General features: G+C 34.5%; 2 protein-coding genes and 1 pseudogene across 2 annotated transcripts; 2 read left to right on the forward strand and 1 right to left on the reverse strand.

Moving 5' to 3' along the window:
- The first annotated feature begins 302 nt into the window (after window positions 1–302).
- LOC146923534 (protein FAR1-RELATED SEQUENCE 5 pseudogene) lies at window positions 303–2,144 on the forward strand (annotated as a pseudogene).
- A 12,950-nt stretch (window positions 2,145–15,094) lies between these two features.
- Window positions 15,095–18,931, reverse strand: NET4A (Kinase interacting (KIP1-like) family protein). The gene is made up of 4 exons (XM_085708698.1): window positions 18,798–18,931; window positions 17,824–17,874; window positions 17,605–17,716; window positions 15,095–17,263 (listed from the first exon to the last, which is right to left on the reverse strand). The coding sequence occupies exons 2-4, from the start codon at window positions 17,836–17,838 to the stop codon at window positions 15,576–15,578; spliced, it is 1,815 nt and encodes a 604-aa protein (XP_085564824.1). The 5' UTR covers window positions 17,839–17,874; window positions 18,798–18,931; the 3' UTR covers window positions 15,095–15,575.
- A 2,637-nt stretch (window positions 18,932–21,568) lies between these two features.
- LOC146923536 (uncharacterized) lies at window positions 21,569–23,688 on the forward strand. The gene is made up of 3 exons (XM_085708699.1): window positions 21,569–22,356; window positions 22,519–22,595; window positions 23,153–23,688. The coding sequence occupies exons 1-3, from the start codon at window positions 22,272–22,274 to the stop codon at window positions 23,420–23,422; spliced, it is 432 nt and encodes a 143-aa protein (XP_085564825.1). The 5' UTR covers window positions 21,569–22,271; the 3' UTR covers window positions 23,423–23,688.
- Window positions 23,689–24,008: the final 320 nt, after the last annotated feature.

Consider the following 24,008-nt stretch of genomic DNA (forward strand, 5'->3'; position numbering starts at 1 on the left):
AGCGAAATGTATATAGTAATGTTTAAGAAGAATTTATATTACATAGACTTGTCGCGAGCATCAATCTGCAAATACTTTAAGGACATCATTATTCATGCCAAATAATGGTGTGTTCCCTTATAGGTAAGAATTAAATCACTGTAATGTCATTTGCCTCGCATAATTCTCCAAGTTACTTCAACAACTTGTTTAAAATGGATTGATTAATGAACTAAACCGGTAACAAAAGTACATGTGATAATGCAACTAATAACCACTTGTCTCAAAGGTAATCCCGTTGTTCTAATGAATAATGGGACCCCTGTGATTGTCTCTTGAGGTAGCGTGTTTGTCCGGTTGCCCCTCGGATATTTGTGCTTCTACAGCAGATGTTTTGTCAGTGTCGACGTGCCGATTATCAGTGTCTGTGCTTCACAGTAATGAATAGCAAAGTATATTGTACAATGTTTTGTGTTAAGAAGCTGGGAAGGAAGGAGTAATTACGGTTGCTGTAAGCAAATTTATCGATTTTATTGAACTAATTTTAATGAAGTTTCAATGATTTAAGTTCAATTTTTATATTTTCTTATTCACAGTGAAATGGAATGATAACATTGAACACAAACTAACCGAAGAAGATATAATCCCATATGTTGGCATGGAGTCTGATACCGAAGATCACGCATATAGATTTTATAATATATATGTTGGCTTTGTTGGTTTTAGCATTAGAAAAGATTGGAGAAACAAAAACAAGTTAGATAATGAAACTGTGATGTCTCGAAAATTCGTGTGTTTTAAAGAAGGCCTTAAGAGGATCAAAGATGATGATGAAAAAGTGTCTCGCAAAGATATCAGAACTGGATGTTTAGCACATGTTGTCATCAGTCGGGAATCAAGTGGCAAATATGTTGTTACATCTTTCAAAAAAGATCATAATCACGAGCTTGCATCCCCCAGAAGTAAGCATAAATTACCATCACAAAAGAGGGTTTCTGCCGCTCAAGCAGCATGGCAAACTGATCTGGTATACGCCAAAAAATTGATTTTTGAGTTTATAAGTCAACACGTCCGAGGGAAGGAGAATGCTGGATGCACTTCTAAAGATATTAGCAATCATTTAACCGCCAAAAGGATGAAGGAAATGAAGGAAGGTGAAGCATATACTCTACTTCATTATTTTAAATCAAAGCAGAGAGAGAATCAATCATTCTTTTATGATATTCAATTTGATGTTGATAATCAAATAACAAACATTTTCTGGCAGATGCTAAAATAGTTTTAGATTATGTTTATTTTGGAGATGTAGTATGCTTTGATACCACATACCGCACTAATAAGAATTTACGACCATTTTCTCCTTTCGTTGGATTCAACCATCATAGAGAAAGTGTGTTATTTGGTGCAGCATTGTTATATGATGAAACTGCTGCATCATTTGAGTGGTTGTTCAAGACTTTTCTTAAGGCAATGTGTGGAAAAAAGCCAAAGACAATTTTCACAGATCAAGATGCTGCCATGGCAAAAGCGATTCCAGAGGTTTTTCCTGAAACATATCATTGTTTATGCTTGTGGCATTTATTTCAGAATGCACTTAAGAATGTTAATCATGCCTTTAAGAGATCAAATTCTTTTGCTGATGATTTGAGAAGTTGCATTTATGGTTTCGAATATGAGGATGACTTTCTTGCTGCTTGGAATTCATTACTTGACAAGCACAACCTTCACCAAAATAAATGGATGCAAGATTTCTATAAGAAAGAAGAAAAATGAGCTTTAGTATTAGGGCGAAACACGTTTTCAGCTGGTGCTACAGCAACACAATTAAGTGAGAGCTTCAATGGTCGTTTACGGCTTTACATGAAGTCTACTTATAATCTGTTAAAAAATTTCACACACTTAACTTAACTTTACTTTAAGTTGATAGAATCTTAAGCAAAAGATCTTCCACACCAACAACAAATCTTGGTGAAGTAAATAGTCATACCAATGAGAAAATAACAGATGATATTACCGCTGTATCACAAGCCATAGGTATAAAAAAGAAGGATGGTAAAGCATGGATAAAAGGCAGGCCTAAGAGTTGTGTGGAGAAAAAACACAGAAGAAGCAGAGGCACTCACAAGTGTAGTCCTGTGACACAAAATTCAACCACCATGTCAATTATGCAGGTACTACGGGATAGTAATTATCTTTCTTTGTTTGAGTCTAAATTATTTTGTTTGATACTTTATCTATTAAATATGTTTTTTTACTGTTGTATTGTATGTGCAGAACTTTTCACATTTACATACATATCAAGATCTAGTATCAACTAGTATTAATGCATCACAGGTTAGATTAGTGACCACACAATTTATTTTCCTTTGTTTGTTAGCCTTTTAATTATTGTTTCATTTTTCTTTATCAATATTATAATTGCATGTGCCCATGCCATGATATTAACGTTTGCGACCTCATTCATTGTTATTTTCCTTGACATCTTTTGATAAAATCATTGGTTATAGAGAGAGTACTTTGAACCCTTAAATAATTTCTTGCTCTGTAGTTTAATAAATAATTGAATCAACTTATTTTCCCTTTCTCTGAAGTGATGAGCAACACGCAATAATTGTTTAAGTGTTTAAAAGAAAGGATGTGCAACAACTAATTGTTTCGAGCAATAGGAGAATATATTGAGCTTTAGGTACACGAATACCGAACACGATACTCTGATAATAATTTGAGAAAATTTAATATTGAATGTAATGTAAGCACACATGTTGTTGTCGTGTCAGTGATGGACACCGACACACATTGTTTAAAAGAAAGGTTGTGCAACAACTAATTGTTTAAAAGAAAGGATTTGCAGTGCATTCTGTTTGGTGTTTTGATGCAATGTGTAACTGTGATCCAGCCTGGGAGCTTTCTCCCCTGAGTTTAGGGTCTGAAATAATGATGTGGACAACATAACTTCGATCTTTGCTGATTTGAAGAATTGTACCCATTCTTCCTTGTGGAGCATGAGTTTCATATTTTTTTTTCCATTGGTTTCAGGGGCCTCGCATCTGCTGTTGCTGCCCTTCATCATTCATCTGCATTTGAGCGAATTTGGCTTAAATGCTAGCCGAAACAGTGGGACTGAGCGACCGAAGCTACTAGACTTTGTTGGGTTGCTGAAGAATGTTTTCAACTTCGGATATCACTCGGTCTAACTGATTTGACCACAGCCATGGACCTAAGCAGTGAGTATCATCTTGACTGGAAGCGTTTAGAGGACTTTTGCAGTTGTTCTCTGCATTTCCCACCAGCCCACATTTGAAACAAAACTAGGACAGTCTTTTATACCTGAAATGTTCCAAAAAATTCCGTCTTTTGGATTTTCAACATGCAGGCCAGATTTTATGGGTTTGCTTGTATCGATATACACTTTAATCGTGATAATGAAATTCTTTTCTAGGTACTCATAGGAATTTGACACTTCCACACGTCCCATGATGGATCCGATCTACCTTCTCATTTCCTTTGTGCGATAGTGCATTGGAAGCCCCCAAAGTTGAACCCAAATGGGAACATGTTGGAAATCTAGGAGATTTCGGTGCTACGGTTTAACCACCAATCAAGAATTTCGAAAGATTTAAGGATTTCCTTGGAGAATTCTTTCTCGATCAACTTTATCATCCATGATTAATTAAAAAAATTCCCCTTCTATTTCATGGATTTTTAAACCAGGAGGATTGCACCAGACATTTGCAAGGGCACTTTGGACGGAGTTCATGTGAATGAGTTTTTTTGAAATTATTTTACCCAGAATGCTATGTTTCGATTCCTTCTTGAACTGCCTGGTCTGCATAAATGAGGTATATTCCTCATCAGTTGTTTCTTGATTATTTTCCATGTTTGCATTTGCAGGTCATGTTGACATGTTAGGAGAGGGAATAATTGGTTCATGAGACACTGTTTGTTAAAAGATCGATGCACAACTGGAGCGGTCTCACACTTTACAGCTGAGGGTTGCGGATGAGGTAATCACTCCCACCAGTAAGATCCTTCACAATGTTGTGGTGCATATTGCCAAACAAAAGACAGCAAATGAGCAAAGAAAGCTCGTAGGGGCCGATTCTGAAATTGCGATACAATGAGAAACAACACACTTCCACGGGTTAGAGAGAACCACCAAGCACACTACTAAAGGCAAAGTTACACAGCCGTGAGAGGAATCTTGAAGAATTTGACTAAATTCTTGAAGCTTTTACTTTTTACAAAACTATCATTTTATGGAAGATTATTTTCAATTAAAAAAGCAACTTTTTTTTTTTATGTGTACCCCCATACCATGTTTCTATATAGACTTTCTGGATATACATATTATCCCTGAACCCACGACCACTATCTAATGGTTTCATACATATATCCCTGAATAATTTTTTTCCTATGACTCATTCCGCTGAATAAGTTGCATAGAAAATCTTAAGTCAAAAGAAAATCTTAAGTCAAAAGAAGAGTATATATGTTGCATAAGAACAGAAAATACAGATGCAAATATTTAAACAAATAAATTAGCACCAAAATGTAACAAAATACAGATGCCAATACCTAAACAAATCAATTGGAATTTGATATTGTTGGTTAGTCAATATGAACGAACGTCTTCCATTGGCGATCAACAAATATGACAATCGATTTATTATTGATCAATAAGTATGTATTACATGAAACATCGGCAAGATTTTTTTTTACAAAACTCTATAATAGAGTGGAGACTATTGTGCTGTACAATTAAGCTGAGGGAAAATGTTGGTTTAAATTATAAGGTAGTGAATATAATTTCTCGCTTCTTGTGTCACCCTTGAATGACTTGAATATATTTGCAAGAAAACAAATAAATATATTACAAGACTCTACACATGGATGCCTTGAATTAATGGCACCAATATTTATCCTCTACCCTTTCTAATATAAAGGGATAAAAGATAAATTTATTGCACTCTTGGCAATCATGTTCAACTTTGGGAGAATCCAACTGCATCTTATCATATATGTTCTGGTATACAACTTCCTTTGGCATAGAATTTCCAGGCATGTTGAACCTGCACCAACACCAAATTAGACTCCTAATTCATTAAATTTTTCCCCACAAAAAAAAAATGCAAAGAAGATAAAATATAGAAAGCTACAAGGGGTAACCTTATGGGGAAAAAGTTATGCATTTATGAGCAGCATATTATATGAGTGACTAAAAAAATTTTGGTCACTCCACAAATTTTGGAAAATCTCAAACTTAAAAAACAAATGATGAATATTCCATTTGAAAAAGTACTACTATATTAGCATGGATTGTTTTGTAGTTAAAAAAAGCATGGATTGAAGCCATTAAAAAAACATGAAGTGAAAGTAAGCGTGAAAATGAGCCTGTTGTACCAAAGCATGACAAGAAAATTTTGCAAACGAAGTAGTATGACCTCAGCTTCATCAAAATGTCACAAAATAAAAAGAAGAGACTAACACCCATGAAGTTGTAAGAATTATTTGGTAACTGACCCTTTGGTGGATGTGGTTGTGGTTCTGCTGTATCTGGTGGAGTTCTTCCTTCTTCCATAACTAGTAACTAGTGCTGAAAAATAGAAAACAATGGAAAACAAAAAATAGTTACTAGTGTAGTGCTGAAAAATGATAGTGTGGTTAGGAAGAGTTGGTTTAAATAGAGTGAAAAAAGTGATAGATAAATAATAATAATAATAATAATAATAAGGATTTTTTTAACCTGTGCAATGTTGCACAGCTTAAGCTATAATTAATGCACCTTATTTTCCTCTCTCTCATTAATTTTTTTTATATTTTTTTCTCTGTCATATTAATTAACATTTTTTTTAGAAATTAAAGTGCAAGTACTTTTTTCAGTCCTACAAACAAATGATTTTCTCGGGAAGGTAAATTATCAATGAAATAATGGAATAAAATTACTACTGCAAGTATTTTTTTTTGTTTTAGAACTACAAATGATTTTTCTGAAAAGAATCAAAGTTTTACATCAATTAAAATCAGATTCTTCCAAAAAAATAAAATAAATAAAGTGTCATCTATAAAAAGAAAAAGAAAAAGATATATGATGTGTGGAGGTAATTTCGTCATATCCCATAAAATTGATAGGAGAAATTTGACTAAAATGGAAGGTAAATTAACCATGAAATAGTGCAAAGAAATTAGTTAGTTTTTTTTAGGAGTACAAATGAAAGTTCTACATCAATTAAAATCATATTCTAAAAAAAGATCAATTAAAATAATAGTTTAATAACAACAACAACACAAAACGGGATTTCTTCGGAAAATCAACAGAAAAAGTATCTCCGTTAAAATATATCAATTTCTATTAGCAGATCTTTTTTAAAACTTTAGTAAAAAAATAAAATAAAATCTTTTTGGACTGATTGAATATTTTGATTAGGAAGAGGAATTGTTTCCATGTGAGAGCCCACATTGCCTTGGCAAGACAAAACTCGCTTGAGAATTGTTTTTCTGACATAGAATACTTCCTTTTGACACAAGTAAATGACCAAATTACCCCCAGCGGCAGTTAACAACCGTTGGGAAATACGCTGGTAATTAACTACCGCTGAGTGCCAGCGGTTGTTAACAACCGCCGAAGCTGAAGGTAGCGGTTGTTAACTGCCGCTACGTGCTTGCCCATTTTCCATAAGCTCATTTCCATTTTCCTGAAGGTTTCCTAACCAATTTTCATTTTCATATTCATTTTCATCTAAGATTTTCATCAAATAACCACTTGGAAATTCTTCTAAAATTTTTAATATAATAACCAATTGATACCTAAACATATTCATCCAATATTTAACAGGAACATGGTAAAATTAAAACGTAAGAAATAATATAAAACGAACGTACGTATATGTCATAGAAATAGAAAAATGTCTGGAACATGTCATAATAATACATCATGATCATCATAGTCAAAAAATACATAAAAAAATGCTAATACTAATCAGCCCTGCCTACCCTGCCTCTGCTGCCCCCTGCGTTGCCTGGAAATCTGATAAGTAAGTGCAGGCTCAGTACCACTAGCTATCCGCATGACCTCCTCGACAATCTCCTCTTTGGTCATCTCGGCTTGCCTGGCCATAATATCTCGGGCTATGTGCGCCACATCCCGGACGATCGTCAGTGTGTCAGGCATCTCCCTGGCATGCTCCTCCTCAATCAGCTGCTCCACGTTCGCCGGCCTGGGAGGGGATCCCTCATCAGGTGGGAGAATGCGAGGGTGAGAGACTCTGGCATACCAAGCCATGTAGCCAGGAACATGCTGCCATGGTGTCTCACACCCATCTACCCAACCAGGTACTAACCATGTCGCAGCGTCCATCAACAAAGTAGTTAGCATCTGTGTAGGCACCGGAGGGACAGCTGAAGGATGTCTGGGAACGTCCTGGACAAAGGAGAACTGCCTCTTCACCCGCTCAGGAAAATGACGGTACACCCGATCCTTCCCGCACATGAGCCATCCCGAGTAAGTGCACAGCATCTGAAATGGGTGCACGTCTCTACGATCACCATAGGTAGAAAACCTGACGTCATCCACCTCCAAGCGATCCAGGCGTGAGCGGTAATGGTGCACACTCTTATGGCCTTTGCTAGTGAGCCATCTCCCAGCACATGGTGTCCGCGGGTCCCAATCCGGGTTACGCTTCCTTGGGTAAGGACCTGGCAAATGCTCCAAAATCCATCCCTGCAACAAAATAAATAATACACAAAAATAATTATTCGAGTTAAAACTTCAATAAATCTAAAACATTATAAAATAGTCTAACATGATAATAAAATTTATAAAATAAATTCATAAAGAAATTAAGATAAATATTATCATCAAAAGAGTCGCAGAACCAGCCATCGTTATGTTATTCAAGATAACAAAATCATCCAGATAATCGTAGAGGTAGGCTAAGGTCATCCCTCCCCATTACCACTTCCCAATCGCCCCCAAGTCTGCCATGGAATCCAGATATATCAAGTCGATGTGTCTGTTCGTTTTGTTAGTGAGCAGCGCACAACCGACGAGATATAGAAGGAAACTCCTCACACAACACGCCCTCCTCCTGGCTCTCTCCTGCATCTCCTCCCTCGACTGTGCATGCTCAAGTCGTCTAGCCTCAGTCAGGTGCTGCTCATAAACCCGCTTCAGTGCGGGATAACTGATATGACCAGGAGATTCATCCCTAACATGAGCTCTGGCATCAGCATCTGACATGCCCAACAACCTGGTCATCATATCAATAGATCGGTCCCGATCCATCGACTCATCGTGCTCCAACATGCGGCCGTAAATAGGAATGTGCAGAAGATTATGCACATCGTCCAGAGTGATCGTCATCTCCCCCACAGGTAGATGAAAACTACTCGTCTCCGTGTGCCACCTCTCGCATAGAGCACGTATCATCGCATGGGTCAAAGTCGAATACCCAACGTGTATCAAACCAAGGAGGCCAGACCCCTCCACAGGCTCCCAAAACCACCTCATAGCCTCCTCCGGCTTATCAAGATCCTTCAACCTTTTCCCCGCGTTTACGCACTTATAACCCGTTGCATCATGCCACATCTGAAATTCAAATTAAATAAGACATTGTCACTATTTTAAATAACTAAAACATTTACGCTACATTATTTTAAATAATTAAAACACTTACGCTACGTTATTTTAAATAAATAAAACACTTACGCTACTTTATATTAATTAATTAAATCACTTACGCTACGTTATTTTAATTAATTAAACAACTTACGGTACCTAATTTTAATTAATTAAACACTTACGCTACATTATATTAATTAATTAAATCACTACGTTATTTTAATTAATTAAACAACTTACGCTACCTAATTTTAATTAATTAAATCACTTACGCTACGTTATATTAATTAATTAAATCACTTACGCTATGTTATTTTAATTTATTAAACAACTTACCCTACCTAATTTTAATAAATAAAACATTTACGCTACATTATATTAATTAATTAAATCACTTACGCTACGTTATTTTAATTAATTAAACAACTTACGCTATCTAATTTTAATTAATTAAATCACTTACGCTACGTTATATTAATTAATTAAATCACTTACGCTACGTTATTTTAATTAATTAAACAACTTACGCTACCTAATTTTAATTAATTAAACACTTACGCTACGTTATACTATTAATTAATTAAATCACTTACGCTACGTTATTTTAATTAATTAAACAACTTACGCTACATTATTGTAATTAATTAAACCACTTACGCTACCTAATATAATTAATTAAAACATTTAAAGAATTTTAAATAATTTAAACACTTACATTATTATGGTTCACCCAAAGAGGGTTCGCCACGTGTCTCGCGTAGTCGGACAACAATGACGTCGTCTGAGGTCCTCCAGGAAAGGGAGCCTCTCCAGCAGGATAGGGCAGTATCCGCGGAACACGACTACCTCGTCGTGGCTGAGGCTCACGCTCAGGCTCACCCTCGAGAATAACATTTTGTGCCTCCATATAATCTGCCACAACATCCTCTCCCACCCGCTCATCCTCTGGCACCCCCTCATCCTCTGCCTCGTCCTGCGGGGCGGCTGAAAATACATCCTCTCCTCCTCCATCCGATCATAGCCAACAAAACCATCATCCGCATACCTAGCATAATCATGCGCTGGTGTTGGATCAACCACCTGGGAGGAGTCATCCACATGTGCCTGTGAGCCCTCTCCATGTATCATCGGGTCCTTGCGTCTCCGAGTCTTAGGGACATACGGGTCTTCAGCCCTCTTTTCTCTCCGAGCACTAGCGGTACTCGCCTCTTTACCTCTCCGCATCCTATCCTCTCTAATAACCCGATGTTGCTCATTCGTATCCCTAGTCATATCTGTACAAAACAAATTTTAAAAAACATAAATAAGTTGACAATGTATTTAAGAATACAATGTATCTAAGCATTTACTTAAGGCATCGAACATAGGCATGCATACAATGTATTTAAAACTTTTAAGGCATTGAACATAGCAAGTAACATGTAACATATCAAAAATGAAACATAGGCATTCATAAAATTTAATTTAACACATTCATCAAACTTTATATAACATACCACATTATGTCATGCTTCAAACTTGCCAAAAAATTTAAAAATCCAAGCTTATAATAATTATAACATATATACTTTATAAAATTGAACATATTTGAAAACAAATTACACAAAAAAAGCAAGATTTCCTCACTTATGCATTTTATCAAACATCTTATGTGCATTTTAAATTAGGAGCATAATTAGTGTGATTTGAACATACCTACATTGTACCTACATTGTTTCTAAACAACAAATACAACATAAACAATACTTTAAAACATCAAAATCATGCTTAAGTTTCAATTTTCTAACCTAATGTGAAATTAACATTTTGCTCCAAAATATGTAAAATAAAACCCTAAACAAACTACATTGCTTGTAAATATGAAGAATATAACTTACTTGTGAATTAATTGACGAAATTTGGTTGATTTTCGAGCAAATTGAAGTTTGGGTGATTTTTGGTTTGAATGGAGAAGTGAGCATGCAGCACTGTAACCAGAAAATGGAGGTTTCTGCGTTCTTAAGATCCAGAACTCAGCGGTTGTTAACAACCGCTGGCACTCAGCGGTAGTTAACTACCGACGTGTTTACCAGTGGTTGTTAACAACCGCCAGGGGAATTAAGGTCATTTCCATGTGTCAATTGGAAGTATTCTTTGTCAAAAAAACAATTTTCAACTCGCTTTACGTATAGGTCAGAGCCTTTGTGGGGTTATCTTGGCGAGACAAAGCTCGTTTTTTTAATGAATTATGAGTCTCGGAGCCTCCTATTACTCGAGCGGAAACAATCTTCTTAGTTTATTTTTATTTCAGAGATTCATTTTGATTTTATTTTTTTTAAGCAAGGAACGTAGACCGACATCAAGAGGCATCATCAACATCCCAACTAGGTTGGCACCCCGAGACACCTCCATCCTATGCCGCCACGCTCTAAAAATTTTATTAAAAAAGGGGAAAAATAATTACAAAAGGAGGGGGGGACTAGACCAGAACCCTCAAAAAACAAAAAGAAAAGAAAACAGAAAATAAACAGAAGAAACAATAAAAAGCAACCAAAAAACAGATCATGGGAATCTGTAATTTGGAAGTCCACATCTATCCCTATAGAAATCAAGCCTTAAATCAATAGGAAGAGTGTCTAACCAGACTACACCAACACTGGAGTGACCCATGGAAGTCAACCTATCTGCGCAGCTGTTTCCTTCACGGAAAAGGTGGGAAGAAATAACCTGAACCTGTAAGTGTCGGGCATATACATAAATTTTTAAAGCAATCCGAGAATCAGAGTTACCGATACCTCTAATATTCCAAAAGAGACAATTCATTGATCAGTGGATTTATTGTCACCCCGTGCACGGGATTTAGAAGGCTTCTTTGAAAGAACATGTTGGACCTTCAGTTTCTGCTTCTGATTTCTTGTAAGAACTGGCATAAAGCCTGCAGATGCGTCAGCTGCAGCTTCAGCTGCTGATCGAGCATCATACTCTCGGACTCTTTCCCACAAATCTAAACCATGCTGAATGTTCTTGCTAGGATGTACCTCTTGTCTTTGTAATGTACCAAACTCTTGTGTTTTGTCCGTAGACATACCTTGTGGACCAGCAAGAGCATCATAATTACCAATTCGAGCATCATCAGAATTTTCAGAAGTAACAATGTCCAAATTCACGTGATGGCCCTGTAGGTCAACATCTAACTCATGCATACCAACATGCTCATCAATGAATGATCTTGAAGCATTCTCACGAGCACCCGTGGGACTCTCTACCAGCTCCCGTGGGCTCACATGATCATGCTCCACATCATCCTGAAGCGGATCAGAAACATCATCGACCGTGGGTATCTCCAACTCCTCTAACGATGTTTGAGTTGTCTGTTCCACTCCGTTAGGTCGTACGTCCTCACGCCCAAGAGGGGATGAGTGTGTGACATGCTCAATGAAACCGTTGGGACTCTCCACCAGCTCCCTCGAGTTCATTTTGATGAATTCAAGGTTGTTTGTGGAATTGTTTTGCCTTAATTTGTTGATTTACTAGTGTAACATTCCGTGCCAAGCAAGGGTTACATTTTATTTAATTTTTTTAAATGGATTTTTACACAGAAATAAGTTTTTTAGATATTATTTGATTTTTTTAGTTTGATTTCATTCCAGAATTTTGATATTATGTGGTACTTTATCCTCATATTTAAAATTGAAAGAATAAATCACCATTTATTGGGAATTAAAAAGTTAAAAATTATAAAGACATAATTATTTTTGTGAGAATGATAAAATAGTGGGCAAAAGTACAATTATGCTTAAAATATAAAAACACTATGAATAATTAATATATTATGAGAGTTCTCTTTTTTCACTCATCTCTCTCAAACACAAAACCCTAGCTGCCGCCCACTACTTTCCATGTTGTGTCCTCTCCTTCAAGGTCATCATTTAGTTGTAGTGTGAGTGGTGTGGTCACTTCACAGTTGCACCACTTCACAGATGAGGATAGAGTCGATTTGGTGCCCACGTTGTCGTCAGTCGATTTGGGCTCGTTCATAGTCACTTGTGTTGCACCCCGTGATTTGTTTCACAACAAGGTCTCGTCGTTCTCACTTGGTGGTTCGAGGTCTCAGTGCGGGTCTTATGTAAAGTTATATAAAGTTTAAGACACAAGTAAATTGTAAATTGATAATATGAAAATCGAAATATATTTTCATTGAAGGGTCAATACATGGAACAATATTGATTTATTCAATTGAAAATAGTAATTCCATTGTCAATGACATGGACCTTATTTTGGTACGTTAAGACAGGCATGGAGCATTGACATAATGGACAAACAACTTGAACGCAACTAAACAAAGTAACTTGAAGTCACTATTTCTCTATCTTCACAATATTTTTAACTGGTTGAACAATTGCGTCAATTGTTCCACAATTTTCATTTGTTGGTAACATTCTCTTCTTAGGAGGTGCAAATGATTCACAATCTAATTCATTAACACCTTTCGGGTCCACATATGATGGAGTTGTAGGACTTGTTTCAGAAAATTTATCCATTAAGTCTTATAATAAAAAATATGTCAATTTAGATTAAAATAAGTATATATTATAATCACAACTGCCATTTACTTTTCTTCCAAAAAATCAAATAAAATAAACTTCAAATAGTTATTAAATACCATGACAGCATTGTCTTTCTCGAGACCAACTGTCTTCGAAGCATACCGGCTATGAATTGCAGGTTCAACCAAATCATCTTATTTGTTTAAACATGACACAAACAATAAAAATTACAATTTTGTATTACATTAAGGAAACTAATGTCCACAAAAATTGTTTCAAACAATTAGAATGTTATGATGAGTGTCTCAACTTTTTTAAACATTAAAAGCATGTTTGGATCGTTGTTAAGCTTCATAACACAATAGCTAGTCTCATACCTAGAGTTGAATCTAACACTCACGTCAATCCCCAGTTGATTTTATAGGTGGTTTCCGTAATGTTACATCACCCTTAAACAATTCAAACATGTTCTCGTGATCTTAGCTCAGTTTGTAGGGACAAGACATAATATATGCAAGGTTTGATGTTCAAACCCCGGCCACCAAAAAAAAGAAAAACAATTCAAACATATTTTAGTCCAACAATAAAATTTAAGCAACCTTTAGGAAACAAACAATTTAATAATTTTTATTTAGCCTTATTTAAGCTATTATGCACCAACATTATTCAATTTGTTTTGAGCAACCTCTAAGATATCTCCACCAAATTCCCTCAAAAAAAAAAAAGATATCTCCACCAAATATATGCTCTTAGACATGTTATAGTTTATAGTTTATGTATTTGTTGACCAACGATATTTTATTTCGTAAAATGTAAAAAAAAAAAAAAAAAAATCCTAACCTCAAACAGTTGGTCCAATGATGGTAAAAAGGTAGTCTCCTTAGAGCATATTAAGCGACTCACACAATGTCACATCACACTTATGCAACTCATATAGTTTTTGCTCCAATGATTTATAGCTCACTTGCAACTTTGAATTTGAGAAAATAAACCAACTTTTGATCCCGTAATATGATAGCTTATTTAACATATTTAGATATCTAAATAAATTCATAATTATATGAAATTTATTTAGATATCTCCTTTGGAGATATTTTTAATGATATCTACCGTACCATTCCCTTCAGAAAAAACAAAACACATTTTTCAAATGATATAAAAAAAATTACATTTTTTTTTTCTCTGATTCATAAAAAAGTACGTATCTTTAATAGTTGTATTTGCAGAGTGACATTGAAGATGATGTAGATGAGCCATGTGATTCATTCAAAGTGCCACCATTATCAGAGACCAGCCAAGCATGTGATATTGGTGAATTTAATCCACGAGTGTTAATACTCCCAGTCCTCATTTTCGTGTCCTTCATCTTTTTTGGTCAATATTTTGTTTTTGTAGCTCCTGTAATTCTTCTTATAGTATTAATCTTCTTCTATGTTGTAATTAAGTAGGTTAATATGTGTTCTAGTGCTGGCTTTTGTTTTTATGAAAATTAAATTAGACTAACATTCAAGAATAATTATTATAGTCATAATCAAAGTTTTTTGATTGTGTCTATAAACTGTTTAATGTTGAGATTAAGAATTGTTCCCATAGCCGTAGTAGTTTCTCTTTTCTTTCAGCTTATATATAGTCCCATGATTTGGTGAATAATGTTTCTTTACACTTTTTGTTTATTGTTGAATGCTTCTTCCGGACTATATACAATTGATGTATTTACTTCGAAATTGAAAGCATAAGAGTATTCATGTGTATGTAAAGCCTCTCTTAAACGACATAGGCTTTACTTTTTCAACAATGGAATAGAAAATATACATTAACAAAGGCTATAAACAAATCCAAAACTAGCTACACCAACATAAGAGATTATTTTCATTATAATATAAGAAGCCAAAATGCAATCTGAACATGAAAAACGTTGTGGAGCCATTCACATTAGACAAGACATATATGAGACCAACCCAAGCATAACTCCTTTTCTTCATAGAAAGCAAAATTTATTATATAATGGGAGACAAAGAGTAGTGGATACCCTCCTTTACATCAATATGCAGTCCTAATTTTACAATAAGATAATGATGCCTTTATCCATATCAAGCTTCTAACTTTGATCAATTTCACAACCACTTTTAAATTCCACACTAGTCATAGATTCCCCGCATTCACGGAGTCGGGACAGTCGCATTCACGAAGTCCAAATTCAATCTCGGTATTTTAAATTATATTGCATTTTTTGGACCAAGATCAAACGACCACTGATGTCCCGAATGCGTGAATGCAGGATCTATCACAGCAGGGAATCCGAATTCAAATTAAAACCATTAAAACATGGTTATCACTTCTCAGTAATCTTGACCTTGACTCAGATTATAACAACATGCATAGGACATTACAGGTACAAAACAACTAAACATAGCAAAAATATACAAGATCACATTTTAGATTTATACTAATTATTAGGCAGCCAAAATTGGAACCCTCTTATGCCCTATAAAATGTTGCTTAAGCATATGATAGTTATTTCTATAGTGCTCAAGTGAGAAGCATAGTTGCCTGATCGCCTCGCGCTTCTCTTCAGCTGCTTCTAAGATCTCTGTTTTTTGCCTCTCCACCTGTTCCTCGAGTTTCTTCGCCTTTGTTTTCATCTCTTCTACTTGTCTACATGCTTCTTCCATTGCAGAAATCAGTTGTACATGTTCCATGTGTAATTCGTTCAAATGGCAATCGAGACTTCCAATCCTACCGTCTCTTGAGTTCACCTCTTCCTTGAGTGAACCTACTTCTACATTAAGATTATCTTTCTCTAGTTTTAAGTTATCAAGGCTTACATTGAGATCCTTTATGCTGTTCTCTCTCAGTTCAATTTCTGACTTTAGCAACTCGATTCCATTTTTCAATTCTGCCTCCATCTCTATCTTTTCGGATTGAATGTTTCTGATCTGCTCTTCAAATGATCGACCGCGGCTTTCCCACTCTCTGATCAGCTCTTTCAAATGTGTCTGTTCTTCCAACAACTTTGACATTTCAGACTTCAAATTAGCTTTCTCGGGGAAGATTTTCTGCTCAGCATCAGATACGGCAGTTTTCAAGTCCCTGATCTCATGATCCCGGTCCGATAAACTAGTCTTTAACCTTGCAAGTCTTTCTTGAAGTTTCGTGCTCTCTCTTTTCTCGCTGTTGAATTTGGTTTTCCAAGTAGCAACATCCTTTTTAGCCGAGTCAAGCTGATCCTGCAGCTGCTGAATTCTATCTGAGGATTTATTTACCTCGGTTTTCAGTGAAGCAACTTGCGTTTCGGAAGCCTTAAGATTTTCTTTAGTGATTCGAAGCTCCTCCCCAAGTGAGGCTGTGTCACCACTTGGCTCGAACAATTCCTTATCCACACCATCGATGCTTCCTTCAACTTCCAACTCAACACCAACATCCATATTTCTTGAATCTAAGGATTTGTAGTTTTCAAGATCAGTCTTTAGTTTAGTGATTTCTTCTTCTGAAAGTCTTAACTTTTCATTCACAATCATCAATTCTTGTTCGTATGCATTAATTTTGGCATAAACATCGTCGGCATTCTCGTATGTCGCCCCACTAGATGAAACTGAAACCTCTGCATGTTCACCTTCCTGTGTCCAAAGTTTTTCTTTTACCTCGCGCAGTTCATTTTCCAACTCGTTTATTCTTCTGTTCATCCCTGGATCAGTACCATTCCGCGAGAAAGCTGAATAATTGTTAACCGATGAATCATCAGATTCATCCTCGGAACCCGTCATAGTAGAGGACTCATCTTCTCCGTCTTTTTGGCTTATATCAGACGCATTCCCACCAGTTCCAAGAAAGAAATCAAACCCAGCAGCCCGGTTGCTTGATTTACGATGGGTCACGTTTGGAGAGGGCAAAGTTGAGGGCGGTTCAGAGCCAGTGTCTGAAAAGCCCGAGCCTTGGGATTGGAGATCAGATTGTACATTCTTCCGCAATTCTCCAGTCACATGATCGTAACGTTCGGCCAATGATCGGTAACCACGGTAGAACTCTTCAACCAAAGCAACCAATTCTGGCCTCTTCTTGTAATACATTTCTGCTTTTTTGGCAAATGAATCTGCATCCTCTTCTATCAGCTTCAACATCCGTTTCACATTCCGATCCATCTCTGAGGTTAAAGATAATTTTGTCAAAACGGTGACCTAAATATAATTAACATTCTATTTACCAACAAAAAAGTTTTAAAGTAGATAATAATCATTTAAACCAGAATTATGAAACTCCATTGCCAATTACCGACATACAAGTTAAAGAGTTTATCATTCAAATCACAAATCTCCCCAAGAAGGCGAATAAAGTAATAATAAACATACAACTATACCAAAACTGCAGAGGCTCACCGTGATTCTGACAATCTCACAGTAAACCCAGGCATGCATTAACAAACTCAAAAATAACATTTTAAGATATAAAAAGAGCATTTGCAATTGTAGTTGCTAGCTAGCTTACCTTCAAGATTTTCAAAGAGCCACTTAGAATTCTTGGGACTGATATGACTATCCCACCACCAAGAATGTGATTTCCTTGATTCCAACCTCTTCATTTGCTTGCTAGAATTAACCTAAGATAACAAAATAACCAACCATTATTATGTGCAAGTTAATTCTAATAACATAGTAAATAACACATGCAATTACATAAACTTATCTAAAGTTCCATAACACTTACCCCAGAAGCAGCCATTTTCCAGAGCAGCTGCTACCTACCTCCTCAAACCCTCTGATATTGACAATAATAAACACAAAACAGGAAACATATAAAAACAATTAATCAACATTAAGATGCATTTATAAACTAACAATAAAAAATAAATGTTACATCAATGTGGACCACACCTACATGGGCCTGTATTCCACCGACCCAGGCCCAGAACGAAAAGTCATAAACAACAAACAAACAGTGAAATTGAACAAGACAAGAAGTGCGTGAATTTTGCCCTGACAATCTTTAAAATGCTAACAGTACATTTTTTTTAACACATATTTTTCAATGCGTTGAAATTCATATGATTGTTCATATATGAACTTCAAATGATTTAAAACACATACGAAAAAGAGAGTGCGTTAAAAAATGTTCGTTAAAAATTGCAATGCTAGCAAAGTAACCATTTTATATTATTATTATCTTTCAGAAACAACTGGGTTGTCTAAGATACAGCTATATCCACGTGTCATATCACGTAATCACCGCTCCAAAACGTGGTTGTTGACTAGTTGGTTGCATACGTATTATTTTATTTATTTTTGAAAAAAAAAAATATCCGTGACAGAAAAGAAAAAAAGTTATATATTTGTTTATCATAATACTAACTGTTTATGAATATACAGTTGACAAATTATGATATTTCAAAAAAACAAATTATGATATTTGTGTAACTTTATAGATTTTGTCTTTTTTTCTTTATGAAAGGTTCATTGATTTTGTCGAAAAATCCAAAACTGGTGTTTTCTTAGGATAGTTGATAAGATTCAGACAAAGATAAGAACCATATGACAAGGAATTTCATTTCATGAAATAAAACAAATTATTTATTAGTGTCATTTCACAAGACACATATTTCATCTAAGACAAATACAAAAACAGCTGAATTTTGGAAATAATAATAATAAGTGATTTGGAATAAGAGAAAAGAGTTTAGTTACCTGAAAGAAAGGTGTGTTTGGATGAAGTAGAAGAAGCTGAGAGGTTAAGCAATGGATCTAAGAACAGGAACAGGGAGAGATTTGAGGAGGGAGAGATTTGGTTTGGTTTGTATGTGGAATGTCAAAGTGTTTATAAAAATATGAAGATGTTGAAGGGATACTTGTATTATTATGTAGGGTGGGGACATATAGGAAAAGAAAGTGGCCGGGAAGGAAGGTCTTTGTAGTTTGTCTATTCTATTTAATGTCCATTAACATCCCATTACTCCATTCTCCCTCTCCTTTTATTTAGTCAATTCCTTCTTTTTCTTTTTTGTTGAAATTATTTGATACTTAAAATGCAATGATATTTTCCTTTCAAAAGGAAATGCAATGATATTGGAGTTTTCATGTATCTTCCTCTCAAAAAGAAAAGTTGCATGTATATTGACAATAAGATTTTTTTTAGATTATAAAGAGTGATATATTCCACCTTATAAACTTGATTTATATGGATGAATTATACTCAATATATTAACGTAATAATTTCAACACATCTTATTTTCTGTTGGGACTTATGGGTAGCCTTAACACTATGGTGAATCATCAGATTCAGTTAAGAGCAATCACACAAGTTAGTTTAGACACTAAAGTAAGTATTCATTTGGTTTCACATCAAGTAGTTGGAAGAAAAAAGATGTAGTGAGTTATTATAAATATGAAGGACTAGTTTGAGTTTTCTTCGTCAAAACAACTCTAGTGTTTTGTATGAGTGTACAAAGGGTGGGTTAGGTTGGGTTGTATGTGACTCGACCCCGGGCCTCACATTAGATTTGACCAATCTGGGAGAAAAGGAATATATATTATCAATTTCTTTTGGTGTGTAAACCAGATATCCTCTACGCGCAGCAAGCATAGCGATGACTAATCTCTCAAGTTTTTAAGAAACTCAAATGGATGACAAACTCTTTAAAAAAATCTATGTTTTGTTCTTCATTTGTTTTGTTATCTTGTATTTGAGTCGTTTGGCAAGAAAGAAACGCTCGAATCTTTCAACAAAAGGAAGCTCTTATTCATCACCTTCTTGAGAAAGTTAAGCTCCAATCTTTCTGGTGGCTGAAAGCAAATCACTCTAATTTTGCTTTTAGCTATCATATATGGTGGTTTAACCCTCTCTTATGTTTAGGAGTTACTATTTAGCGAGCAGTTTGTTGGCTCTGATTTGTGTTCCTTTCCTAGTGAACTTCATGTTGTTTTTAATCTTTCTGGATCGTTGTTGTAACTGATTTTTCTTCCTCTGTCTTTCTTAATACTTCTTGTGCAGGAATGACTAGGAAGTACAATTATATATTTCATTTTAACTTCTTCAAACAAAATTTTCCAAAAAAAATTAGCATTCTTGCATGTCAGACACGCAAGCCCAACTTTTGTTTTAGGTCGAATATATGACTCAATTTTCTTCTTAAATATTAAATCTGTTAATTTACCTTCGCATTTTCAATCTCCATATTGAAATTTGCATATCGATCGTCAAACACCACAAACCAACCCAAATGAATTATCTCCATATTGAATATTGCTTATTGCCTTTTCATATTCAGAAAAAATCTCAGTCACATACTGTATGTTATGAAAAAGAAAATACCTCAATCATTAAAAAATTGACAAAATCTCAATCATTAAAATTGTTGTTCCCATATTGCCGCGTTGAAATTCAAAATAGTAGTATAATTTAGGAACCGAGTTTAAAGAGCGTGAATGAAAAATATAAACAAATGTGCCGTCCAGACTACAAGGACATATCCATATAATGCTGTTTTTAGTTTTTTCAACACCTGTTTGGAAAGACGTTTCCAACACAAAACGTGCATATCCACCCCAACCAAAGCAAATAGAGTCTTGTTTGTTCTCCCATCCATTGTTTTTTAAAAACATATGTAAATAACAAAAAAAATCCAACGATATCTTCTTTGAAATCAGCGGTAGTTAACTACCGATAGAGGTTTTTGATCATTTCCTTGTGTTTCTTAAAACAATGGATGTGAGAACAACAACTTTCATATAAATATGTCGCGATTTCAAGAAGCTAATAAGTTGAGCTTCTACGGTACGGTAACCAGTTTTTTCATGTGATTTTGAACAAAATGTGGATTGCTAAATGCATATACAAACACATACTTAGTATATGCATGTGAGTTTTATCGTTAGACTTTTTCGAAGAAGAAAAAAAAAAGAATAAACATGATTAGAACTTTTCACACTCGCTCATTTTGATTTCCATTATAAACAACAACAAAAAATGTCACGTTAATTGAAAATGGAAGTTAATTTATTTAAGTTTTTGCTTGTGTCATAAAGGAAACTGAAATCAATGAAATTGTTTTAGGAACAATATCATTAGATATAGTAATAAAATCGGTTGACATTTACATATATTTTACATCACCAATTCTATTTTATTTTCATATATATATTTGAGAAATGTGAAATAAAAAAATGGCATGATTAATGAGTAATTCCCTAGCTGCCACGCGGATTCAATTTCAAGAGAGCTTAAATCATCTTCCAGCTAGCTTAACTTAGCTAAGTCCTACTAAATTTTTTAATCTTTTTCAAATTCCCTCCTTTAGACTTTCAAATTGTATTACGCGGTGTTTAGCTAATCAAGTGTTGCAGTTTGCAAAGACAAATTGGCCCTACAAGAAAATATATTTGTTGACACTAATATTTGACATATTTAAAAATGTTATTTATAGCATATAAGTGAAATAGGATGTCATATAAAGTACTCCCTCCGTTTCACAATACTTGTCCATTTTGAAGAAATTACACATACCAAGGAATCAAATAAATGTTGTCATTTTTGATGAAATTCTTTGTGTTTTTTCTATAATACCCTTACTCATTTATTATTTCATTCTATTATTTCTCTCTCTACAATAAATAAGTAAGGGTATTATTGATAAACCAATAATTAATGTTGCATTGAAACTTGAAAGGGACAAGTAAAATGAAACAAAATAATTCTCCAAAATGGACAAGTATTGTGAAACGGAGGGAGTAAGATTCTACAAAATTTCAAGTTAAATCTCAAAATCGAATTAAATACCATTGGTCTATAAAATGTGAACAATATTTGAAACAATTTTTTTTAATGAATATACTTGATCGTTAAAACTTGTTAGCATAGGACGATACAATCATGGAATTCCACCTCTTAATATCCGACAGAATGCTCCAAAACATGTTTCATTATGCAAAGCCTCCATTAAGTGTTCCCTTGTTTGTATCACAATTTCTTGATGCTTGATTCCATATTCTAAGCATATGCCGAAAATAACAATATTTTTCCTAGTTTTAATCTCAATAAATATTGTTCTAAAAACAAGATATAAATAAGTGTCCATTGAAAGCACAACATAGATTATGCAAACCCAACATTCATTCACAAGCACATAGTCAACTAAGTGTCCTTAATTTGATCATTCAGGGATAATGAAGAATGTAAATAGCAACTTCCTTATTTGCATTTCCTTTGGGATATTATTCTTCATGCTCTTCAACCTTGCAAATGCTGAAAGTGATGAAGAATGTAAATAGCAACTCCCTTGTGTCATAATTTTCTTTTCCTTTTGTTCCTTCTCAATGGTGTTTTTTTCTTTTTAGAGACTAAATAGTTATTGAACTACAATTTGAAGGGAAGAAAAAATCTTACATTGTTTTTTTATTTGTTTCATTTCAGATCAAAGGCAACCAAGAAGACATGTCAATCTAAGCCCTTTTGATGGTTGGAGGAGTGCTTACTATTGCATGATGAATGTAATTAGCAAATAAATTTTTGTTTGGATGAGTATTTGTTAGAAGTAGTTTTGAATGAAATTAAAGTTACAAAAATTCGGTATAAAAATTTAGGGTGAATTTTTCAAATTGATATTTGGAAACAAAAGTGAATACCTATCATCAATTTTTTTTTTTTTACTAAAAACAAATTTGAAAAACACAATAATTTGAATTTTATGTAATCACAACACTGTCTTAACTCAATCATCCACGTCAGGATCGTTTGTTCAAAGATCAAGCATTTCATTTTTCAAATTTTTTATTAAAATTTAGATTGTTCGATAATGATTTGCAATCTAAATGTTTTTAACTACATACAATCACACTACGCACAATTCAAATCCAAATAAATTATGACATTTATCTTCGTGAAACATTGTCTATGCGTGTCTCTTCTACACAAAATCATATATGTCTATGCTTTTTAAAATTTTCTCTTTGATGACAATATAATATTGCTTTTGATTATTATCAATGAACATATGTTTAATCTCTTCACTCTATACATAACAATGCTTACTTCAAAATGTATGTAGCATTCAAACACTTGCAACCTCAAATCCAATAATTACACAATCAATATAAATGGTATTCTAAACGTGCAAGACTCTGATATCCATGACTTCTGTACGGGTGGTTGCTATGATCACACACTTTTGGTCTTCAAATGCATCCAAGATGTCAAGAGAGACTTCCATTTCGCGACTAAAGCACACATCTCATTTGTCAAGAATATTACTATGAATGCTTGCAATGAAATTAAAGGTAACATCATAACAACAATACCCATAAAAAGTTACATATAAATCTACATTCATCAAAAGTTACATTTAAATCTCAAGATAACTTTTTATTTGGTACTTTTGATTATGTAGGTTTTGATTTATCAAAGCATAAGGATCCTAACAGTGCCACAAGTTTGTATGGGAGAAAATATATGCCACTTCTTTCAATACTAATGACTATGGCCTTCATTGCCACCTTCGGTGTGTGACAGTCTTCTAAGCCTTCTGCAAATGGATTACGGAGACAAAGGATGAGATGGCAGAAACATTTTAATTATTTTTGCATGGCCATGTATTTAATTAGATGTCCTTGTTGATTGCATAAAAGTATGTTTATGATGATTCCGTATGTACTCACGCAAATAAATCAACAGTGCAGTGGTAATTTGTTTTTACTATTATTCTCAACGTTTTGAAAAAACAAAAAATGTTCTTTTTGGTATTAACCCTCCTATTTCCGGAGATTTGAACTCTATTCTCTTAAACGATCTTAACCTCTTGAGTCTAATTGTTTGGTTAAAAAAACAAACGTGTTTTTTATTTCATTAAGTTCAATCTCACACCTAGGTGAATACCACTACCAAAGTTCAACCTTTTTTGTCCTTCA

The sequence above is a fragment of the Medicago sativa genome, chromosome 5, assembly GCF_051527215.1.
Source record: "Medicago sativa cultivar Bolivia chromosome 5, Bolivia_mono, whole genome shotgun sequence".
In the NCBI taxonomy this organism is placed as follows: domain Eukaryota; kingdom Viridiplantae; phylum Streptophyta; class Magnoliopsida; order Fabales; family Fabaceae; genus Medicago; species Medicago sativa.

Coding starts and splice junctions, on each gene's coding strand:
- LOC146923536 (XM_085708699.1), top strand. CDS start 22,272: ATGAAGAATGTAAATAGCAACTTCCTTATTTGCATTTCCTTTGGGATA. Junction 22,357..22,518: donor CAACCTTGCAAATGCTGAAA/GTGATGAAGAAT, acceptor GTTTCATTTCAG/ATCAAAGGCAACCAAGAAGA. Junction 22,596..23,152: donor CTTACTATTGCATGATGAAT/GTAATTAGCAAA, acceptor AAATGTATGTAG/CATTCAAACACTTGCAACCT.
- NET4A (XM_085708698.1), bottom strand. Junction 17,264..17,604: donor GCTCTTTGAAAATCTTGAAG/GTAAGCTAGCTA, acceptor CTTTAACCTCAG/AGATGGATCGGAATGTGAAA.